The following is a 10000-nucleotide window of genomic DNA, read 5'->3' as shown; positions in this document are numbered from 1 at the left end:
TGTATCTTTGATATTGGCATTTGACACACCTGTTGTTTATTTTCCATGATTTGTCACATATGAAGAGTTTTTTCATTTTGTCATTTCTGCAATCTACCCCACACTTTCCACAATCAATGGTATTTAGTATTATCCCATGCTCTTTGTAATGAATTAATTCCTCAGTTTTGTCAGGAAATTTTTTTGAAGAATACACTAAAGCCACTGTCGTAGTCTTGACACCGGGTAGTCATACTTGAAACCCTCTGGCTGTCATTGTGACTATCCTTAGTTTATGTGCACATAGTAGGAAATTAAATAATTGTGAATAAAAAGTAAACACAGGCCGTAACTGACGAAACTCTAATTATGTAACACATCTTTGGTTTATATAAGAAAAAATAATTAGATAGATACGTATGAGATGTACAAGAAAAGCTAAAATAATAGTGGAATACATGATTTGTCGTGAAGTTATGTGATGTAGATGTGCCGTGGCTGAGCAGTAGATGTGAACTGTGCGCAAGAACTTCTTAAGGGGACCGTCCCTGAGAAAATGCCGATTTTCACTTTTTTGTTGAAAAATAAAAAATGGTCTTACAGATTTTAATGAAATTTGGTAGGATGAAAAAGTACTTTATTACACATCTTTATACTGAATTTTATTTTATTTGACCGAAGGGAATTTTAGGTGCAACGAAAATAAATTTTTTAAAGTTAGGTTAACTCTAGCCTTCTCACGTCCAAGAGTTATCACTTAATTTTTTATATTACTTTTGCTGAGAAAACCTCTAGGTCATATAAACCAAATGTATTCCAGTTTGGAAATTCATTAATTCGTTTCAAAATTATCGCATGTTACATGACTGCAAAAAAAGAGAGAGAGAGAGAGAGAATAAAGGTTAAAAATTTGTTTTAAAAAAATTAATAAAAAAAACAAAATAATCCGTAGTTCTATGCGCATACCGACGTTCTGTTTTGGGGAAAAAGCATTTTGAGATAAACTGTAAAGTGTGAGAAGTCAGGAGTCCTCAATAGCTCATATTACCCTCCACCTTGGTTGTCCCATTTTCTTTTTACCCGACCGAAAATGGGAGGTAGGGAAGATAAGGGGGTGTGGGGTAAGTATAAATATGCTCTCACGTAATCACCCATAAGCAAACAGGGTGTATAATGGGAGGAAGGGAGAGTAAGAAGAAAGCTAATACTAAAACATGGATACTGCTACTCAGGGTTCTTAGTCTCCTTTCAACTGAGATGAGGAAAAATCCTCAACTCAGTTGAAATATCCCTTCAGAGAGTATCATGGGCTACCACTCCTTGTCGCCAAGGAAGGCACACTCATACAGTTGGGCGCACACTCATACACTCGCGCGCGCGCACTTATACACTCACTCGCACACTCATATACTCGTACGCACACTCATACACTCGCGTGTACACTCATACACTCGCGTGCACACTCATACACTCGGGTGCACACTCATACACTCGTGTGCACACTCATACACTCGCACGTACACTCGTACACTCGGGTGCACACTCATACACTTGGACGCACACTTTAACAATCGAGCGCACACTCTAACAATTGCGTGCGGACTCTAACACTCATGTATGCACTCATGCACTCAAGCGCACTCTCATGCACTAGTGTGCACACTCATATACTCTCGCGCGCACTCATATACTTGCGCACACTCATACACCTATGCGCACACTCATACACTCCGCACACACACTTATTCACTCGCTTGCATGATACTCTTAATACTCTTACCCTCCTGTGATCCATTTCAATAGGTAATGTCAAAATACAACTTGAGGTTGGTGTGGCACTAAGGCATAAGTACATAGAGGTGAAATTCACTGATCACCAAGTTACATGTAGACTTCGTTCTGTCAAAGCCGAGTGGACTTAGCCCCAGTGTGGCATTCACTGCAATACATTTTTGTTGTTTAACTGGAATCGGTTAGCTTCTGCAGATTTGTTTTCAAATCAATGAATGTAATTTTTCATTGCCTACAACACTGTGATCTTTTTTCTCCCAGTCAGTGAGATAATATAGTTAATTACCATCTTGATACAACATAAGAAATGACAGATATAGGCTTTGGAAAATGGCATATATATATATATAAATATATATATATATAATTATATATATATATATATATATATATATATATATAACAAATATAGACCTTGGAATACAGCATACAGGAGAGAGAGAAAAAAAAACAGTAAAAGAGATGCAAAGGGAATGCAAGAAGAGTCACCATTAAGTAAGCCTATTCCCCACATTTTGAAATATGTGCAGGCTGCAGGGCAAGTAGATCCGATGGGTTAATTGTATCACTTAATTGACTTTACCCATATAAAGGTTTAAAAAAAATGTCCTTTTCAGCAGGGGGAGGATTCAATTTCGGCCAGGTTCAGCAGCAACAGGCAGCACCAGCAGCAGCAGGAGCAGTGGCACCCCAAGCCAACAAGAGCCTTTTTGGCACTCCACCTGCCGGCACTCAGCGCCTTGGGTTTAATTTTGGCACTCTGGGTGGCACTCCCAGTACCTCAGCAGGTAATTCGTAATGTAAACTAATTCATAATGTAAACTGAGAGAGAGAGGTTTTCCTGTTGTTGGATCATTGTATTTAGGGTACTTTCAAATTTTACATTACAGTATTGATGATGATATTGGGATAATTATTTAGCTTATGATGAGTTCTCTAAAGTATGGTAGTTACTTAGAATCTGGTGAAGTATATTTTTTTATCTGAAGCTGTGGTTTCACTACTTTGAATTGAGTCCAGTCCCTTGGTCACTGTCAGATGCCCTGCTCTGGGTATTGGTTACATTCCCCCAGCCTAGCCCACATCAATACAAGCTTCAAAATGTAATAAGCAGCATGAAGCACAATAGGTTATACCATTTTTTTCCAAATTCTTTACTTAGTTGAGAAAGAAATACAAGATGAAACCCAGAAAAAATTCAAGCATTTACAGTAATTCATGGTGGACATTCTGCCTATGTGTATTGTTTACTCTACAAACACATGCATATCTATTTGATATCTATTATAGGTTACAAAGGCTCATAGACCTTCCCATGTAAATTCAAGATGGAACTTTGATTTATTTTTTATTTGGTGATAAATTGTGGGAAAGTCCAGTAATCTCAGTCTTACTAAAGTTTACTTGCCAAGGGTTTGTTTGCCTTTGTTGAAGCTGGAAGTGAAGGAAAATTGGCAGCCCTGGACGTAGCTTAGATTTTGAAACTTAAAAGCAACTGTAAGCTTCCCTTTCCTTTTTGTTGATTCTTTGTTATACCCCAAAAATATAGATCTTGATACAGACTGCATCAAGTGTGGCTCCTAGTGTTCCCTAGAGATTAGAACTCCATCTGGCTGCAAAGACACTCATCCCATACCTGAATCAGATTCCAGATTTCAGCAAATCTAGTGTTACCATAGCTTTAGTGTAGTGTAAAGTGTTATATCTTTTCACAAAGGAGTCCTAGCTCCATGTAATAATAGGAAGGTATAAGAACTCAAATGGCTTGAATTATAACTCATTTGGAAGCAATTCCAGAATCGTTAATATAACTTTTTTATGGAAAGTGATCACAGTAAAAAAACTAAAAACCATTTGTAACAAATACCATATGGAAAGCTTAAAAACTAGCAACTAGAATTCCTATAGTATTTATAAGTGGCTTAGTAAATGCACAGTAGCAGTAATTTGGGTAGCTATTCACAGCAAGGTGAATAATGGTGCAGTAACAAGCTTCATTAGAAAGGGTCGCAGCTCAACAGGGAGAGGTGGAAGTCTTAAGAAATGGTGCACCTTAGCATGGGCGTGAACCCTTTCAAGATTTACTCACCAGGACTGCAAAGTTCAAAGTTGTCTATTTTATCAGTTTACATCATTCAATAGCTCTTATCAAAAACTTCCCTATTTTTTTTTTATGTAGAAATGATATTGAAGTTCCCATTTGGTTACTATTGAGATTACAAATTTCTTATCCATGGTGACAGGTGCATTAACTAGGGTGGTCACTGGTTTGTTATCATCCACCTGTCTAATAGAAAGAGGGATCCTACCTCTCCTTTCTCCTCTCTATACACCACCATTACTGTTGACTTACATCTCTCTCTCTCTCTCTCATTTTTTTTCACCCTCTTCCAATCCTCTCTCTTTATACTTGTATGTGTGTTTGTCAGAAAGTAGATATGCATTTGTGTGTGTGTGTGTGTGTGTGTGCGTGTGTCTAGCAAAAGCAAGAGAGTGTGAGGTATGGGCAGAAGGCAGAGGAGCTGGTGGGAGAGCAGGTGCCAGGAGCAGATCCCACAGTGACCAACCTCTTGTCTTTTTAACCATGTGGCAACATGTGTAGACAAATTTGTGGTACAGAGATTTTTTTCTTAATTGCATAACAAGGCAAGGATCATATACATTTGGAATTCATTAGTATCATCTACCCAGTTGTAAAAGTCTTACTTACTAAGATAATAAACAGTAATATGATAGACGTTCTCAGTGACCAGAGTTGGTTGCATTCCCTTTTGAGGGTTAAGGACGTGTGACTGAGGGGTAAAAAAGAAGAGAAAGAGAGAGAGGAAGTGTGTTTCCAAGAAAGAATGATTTAGAAAAATAAGAGATTAAAAATAAGGAAGGCAGGATAAAAATAAGATTAATCATAAGAGTTCAGAGATATTGAAAGTGCCCTTTGATCTTGGCCATGCGCAGCTGCCACAACAAGCACAGCCTCCAGCTTCAGCTTCAGCTCAACAGCCACCCCAGCTACCTCGACCACTACCTTTGGGGGCTTCAACTTCAGCAGTACACCAGCTGGTCAGTGAATGAATCAAGGGGGGAGAAGAGCCTGAACTTCACCACCAATTGCTCCTTGTTAGAAGCTAGTGAAATTGGGTCTTAGAGATGTAAGGGGTGGAAGTTTAGAAGAAGGAAAAAAAAAGAATGGATGCAGGTTCAGAGGACATGTATTGATTCTGTTTGGTTTGTTTGATTTATTCCCACTCATTTGTCTTTGCTTATCACTAAGATATTAATAAAATACAGATTTATTCTGCATCAGCAGTATATTGTTGCTTTGAGTTTATGGTAGTGTCACAGGAAATTTTGTCATGAGGTGCACAAAGTGTAGAAAAAGTAGATTTTTAGTAAACTAGAAAAGAATTAGAATATACACAGTATACATGTAGAGTAAAGTATCTCAAGCTCTAAACTATTTCAGTATCCATGATTGGCTTCCTTGTGGTTGCCCTAAAAAGCTCACAGCTTCAATGGAAAATCACAGTTAGGGAAAGCTGTTTCCCTTTTACTCTAAATCCATAAATCTCCATCTTTTATGTACAAAGCTCACAAGACTTTTTCATCCTCACAGCCACCAGTGCGAGTGGCTTTTCATTAGGTGGTGCAACACCGAGTACAGTGGCCGCAGGCTTCAGTCTCGGGGGAACCGGCCTGGCCCCCACACCTACCTCAAGCGCAGCAGGCACCGCCTCTGGCTTCTCCTTCACTGGCCTTGGAGGAGCCACAGCAACCTCAGCTGTTCCTGCAACAGATTTTTCAGCTGGATTAGGGGGTGCACAAACCCTGCAAACATCACAGGCACCCAAGCTTGGAGGCGGCTTTGGGTTCACAAGTAAGTTTGTGTTTGCGTCCTCCAAAAGGATGGGTGTTAGTATGGTGAGATGAAAATTATGCAGACTGAGATCAAGAAATAAATCATGACTAAGGACACGTCTGTCATCTTTCATTCTTCCTGGATCCAGATAACTAGGCCTCTGTATCCCTTTTGGCAAAACCCTCTTTCATCGGTTCAAAAGTTGTCACAGATTTACTAAAATATGAGTGATCTTCCGGTAAATTTTATTGTTAATTCTTTAAAATATTTTTTTGATTTTGGGGGTACATCATTGAATTCCACATACCACACCAACATTAGAAACTAATTTTTTTCCCTTTCTCATCACAGGTTTACAGACCGCAACCACCACCACAAGTTCCACTGGCCTTGGGGGTATCAACATAGGACTTGGAGGGGCACAACCTCCATCAGCCAGTGCAGGTAAAAGTTATGCATAGAAAATGTAAGGCTATAATCCCACATTTGAGGGGCTGTATCTCTTGGCCTGCTGAACAAGAGCTTGTTGCATATCCTTGCCAACCGTCATTTAGCCTCGTCTCCTTATGGCCAGAATAGATGCACACCATCAATAATGGGTTTATAGACCCATTATTGGGTTATGAAGTAGCATTGCTTGACAGTAATCTTTTGTGTTTGATAGAAAATATATTTTTATTTTTTAAAATTCATTTTATATTTCATTTAGATTTCTATGTTTATATATTTTTTTTTATATCCTCATATTTACTAAGCAATTTAACTTGTCCTTCAGGTAACAACAATGTAGGAGCAAAACCAGATGGCAAGTCTGCAAAGGAGCAGCTTTTAACAAATGACTTGTTTGGGACCATTGCACTCTTCGAGTAAGTTGAGCTCTATGAATTTTTGTTCCAGAATTTCCAATCATTACATGTTATATGCATACTAATTTTGTTGTAGTAGAGGCAGATTTGCACATGAAAGGCTAGTGGTAGTTAAATTCAACATGCTTGAATAACATTGTTGTATGCCAAATACTTAGCATGTCATATATCAAATGATTATCAGTTACCAGCCTATCAGCCTGCCATCAGTCATCACAAACCTGTCAAATACATCACCTTGATAGAAGAAAAAATGTGAATGTATCCTGGACAGACTTTTCAGTTTTCATTAATTATTATTCAGTTTATCTCCATTCGTCCTTCGATTTTTCACCTTACTGCACCCACCTAGACTCATTCCGTCCCCCATGCTGCCCTCCTTCCAGATCTCGCCGCGATGCCGAGAACTCGGCTTCAGAGGAGAACATCCGACAGACAGCTGCACCCTTCCATAAGGTGGCCAAGAAAGCAACGGAGATCCAGCAGCTGCTTGCCGAGCTGGCTAGCGAGTACCAGCAGCTGCATACCAGTGCTGTTAATCTCAAGGCAGATGTAATGAAGGTGGGTTGTGGGGTTTTGAGAGGTTTTGTTGATGTGAAGGGCACTCTCTAGCTTTCTTACGACCAAAATCAGTCTGTTTGGACTATTTGAGTTCTGTGTGTCTTTTAACAGCTTTTGCGGAGAAGAGGCTCTCCCATGATTGGCAACCCCTTTTCAGAAATTTTTTCAGGGTAATTGCCCCATATATATATATAAATATATATATATATATATATATATATATATATATATATATATATATATATATATATGTATATATATATGTATATATATATGTTTATATATATATATATATATATATATATATGTATATATATATATGTATATATATATATGTGTATATATATATATATATATATATATATATATATATATATATTTTTTTTTTTTTTTTTTTTTTTTCATGTCTTTGAAAAATATTTTTTTTTTTTTTTCATGTCTTTGAAAAATATTTTTTTTATATATCATTCTCTAGTTTATATGTCGCAAATTATAAAATGTGAGCATTTTTGGATAGTTTTGATATATAAGATAAGATGTCAGTTCCACTATTATTTTAGATTTTTTTTTTTTTTTTTTTTTTTTTTTTTTTTTTTTTTTTTTTTTTTTTTTTTTTTTTTTTTTGGTCCCATTATTTTGATAAACCTCATCAAATAAAAGATTTTAAAAAATGTAGGATATGTATATGAAATATATTCCCCAATTCAGTATGATTTTTTAAAAAATTTGTGATATGATACTGATATGATTTATTGGATATCGACATGCGTGTATAGATAGACTCATGTAAATAATTATTTATAAATACACACACACACACACACACACAGACACACACTTTTTTTTCCCCCCTAGAATCATATTGTTGTGGTTGTTACTGTTGTTGTTGTTGTTGTTGTTTTTTCTTCGTGTGTACATGAATATCCAATACCTAGACTGGCCCATTCCCCACAGGAAGCAGAGCAGGTCGAGATGGCCCGTCGGACCAAGGAGACCCCAATGGCCCTCCAGGGGGAAAACAAAGCCCCCGAGATGTACTTCATCAACCTCGTCCGGCACTTCGAGTCCGAGATGATGTACTGCCGGACCAAGATCGAGGAGGTGTCGGTGTGCATGCAGGCGGCCAACAACCCCAATGAAACGCCGGACGGTAAGGAGACTTGTCACGTGGTGTCGATTGTTGTTGTTTTTGTTATTGGGGGTAGTTGTTCACTGTATATTTGTATTCTTTGTAGCTGTAATGTGCTGTTTTTTTTTTTTTGTGTTTTAGTTTTTTTTTAATTAGCAGTAATATATATTTATATCTAAATTTATACATATGTGGATATATGTATATGTGTGTGTGAATTTGTATTTTATTTATGTTTATGCTCTTATACTCATGAATATAAATCCCCATGAAAGACATATCGGAGGTGCTGCAGCGCGAGCATGACACACTAAAGGAGTTGGCCAGCAAAGTGTATGCCAAGCACGCGCACCTTGTCGAGCTAGGTCACCGCCTCAACACCTCCACCAAGCCCAACGACCAGGGCTTCTTTAGACCCCATTCCAAGGAGGATGCCAAGATCCCCGCTTCAGCTGTGGTGCGGCCAGTGCTAGGGGGTTAGTTGAAATTTTGTTAGAGTTGTTGTTCTTTTGCTCTATTATTAGTAGTATTGTTGTTGTTGTTGGTGTTAGTGTTGTTATTATAATTATCATCATCATTGTCTTATCATTGTTGTTCTTTTTTCTGCTGTTTTTGATATCAGTGTTATTGGACTGTCTTATTGATCGAGCCAGTCTGTCCAACCAATATCCCCCAACCTGCTGCATATCAATCTGCCCATTCAATCCAATTGTTTATCCAATCTAATGCAATTGCTACAGGCAGCAGCGGTCTCCAGGCATTCCAAGAACAGCAGGAGCGAGCCAAAGCTGTAACACTAGGTGCTGCCCCCCCTACCATGCCCCTCGCACAAACCACCACACCTTCAATGTTTGGGTGAGACACATTTTTTTTTTTTATTTGTTGTTTAAGTTATGTTATGTTATTGTTTTTTTTATTGTTATTTTTTTAATGAATATTTTCAATGTGATTAACCTGTATCGGCGGGGCCACGTCTATAGCCGTCATAACAAACTGACTGAACATGCCAGGTAAAGCTAAAGGTGTAGCAGTGCACTAGAGCTTGCCAAGTGGAAAGTCCTGTTACATGTAGCATACTCCCGGGCCAAAAGGTATGACAGTTGCCAGAAGTTTCCGGAGTCAGTGACACCGAGAGATTTCAGATACCATCATTAACCCATCACCGGCGGGTAACAGAAATCCCCGAGCGTGCTAAACTCTGGTGAATTCTGGCAACGGCCAGACACTGAGCACGGGAGTCTGCTACATCAAGCACTCTGGCACGTTGCCATGCGTACAGGCATACCCTGCAGACCAAGCAGTTTGTTATGACGCCAGTATACGTGTCCTGTCTGAAACGGGTTAAAAGTAGCAATAGTAGTAGTAGTTGATCATATATTTATTCATATGTTGATTATACTTTCAGTATCTGTAGGATTTGTTATAATTTTATCTTTACCTTTCAGTGTTGCATGAAATCAGGTGGTGGTGTCTGTTTTTTTTTTTTTTTTTTTTTTTTTTCTTCTTTTTCTTTTTCTTCCTTTCTTCTGTTTTTTCCACTCAAATAGAATTATGAAATATTGAAAGCTGAGATCCTTCTTGCATTCCACTTTAAGTGGTTTATTCATTATTTGGAGAACTTCATATTAACCAGCTTTATTAACCCAATGGCGACGGGTCACGGCTATCGCCGTCATAACAATACGCACGATGTGCGGCGTGCGGCTGTCCGCAGCGGCGCCGCGCCAAAATGCCCCGAGGCAATGATTCGACTTGATGGACCGATATCACGCGCTCGGAGTCGGCGCGCTGCCGCCGTTCGCCAGAGCATAGAGTTTT

At 38.5% G+C, this 10000-nt stretch overlaps 1 protein-coding gene across 5 annotated transcripts in view; it reads left to right on the top strand.

The window, feature by feature from the left end:
• The window catches only part of LOC125042794 (nuclear pore complex protein Nup58-like), a 33430-nt gene that overhangs the window by 5797 nt on the left and 17633 nt on the right, over window positions 1-10000 (top strand). For 3 of the 5 annotated variants that reach the window (XR_007116382.1, XM_047638687.1, XM_047638688.1), the window contains 9 exons: window positions 2388-2558; window positions 4726-4830; window positions 5384-5644; window positions 5978-6070; window positions 6402-6492; window positions 6879-7053; window positions 8008-8203; window positions 8458-8658; window positions 8923-9037. Coding sequence is in view for 4 of the 5 variants with exons in the window: in XM_047638687.1 (XP_047494643.1) it covers window positions 2388-2558; window positions 4726-4830; window positions 5384-5644; window positions 5978-6070; window positions 6402-6492; window positions 6879-7053; window positions 8008-8203; window positions 8458-8658; window positions 8923-9037 (1408 nt within the window). In the remaining variant the exon portion in view is untranslated. The remainder of the gene's footprint in view (window positions 1-2387; window positions 2559-4725; window positions 4831-5383; window positions 5645-5977; window positions 6071-6401; window positions 6493-6878; window positions 7054-8007; window positions 8204-8457; window positions 8659-8922; window positions 9038-10000) is intronic. The other 2 variants (XM_047638689.1, XM_047638690.1) reach the window with 2 other exon arrangements.

Source organism: Penaeus chinensis, chromosome 32 (genome assembly GCF_019202785.1).
Source record: "Penaeus chinensis breed Huanghai No. 1 chromosome 32, ASM1920278v2, whole genome shotgun sequence".
Taxonomy (NCBI): Eukaryota; Metazoa; Arthropoda; class Malacostraca; order Decapoda; family Penaeidae; genus Penaeus; species Penaeus chinensis.
This window is presented reverse-complemented; position numbering and strand designations above follow the sequence as displayed.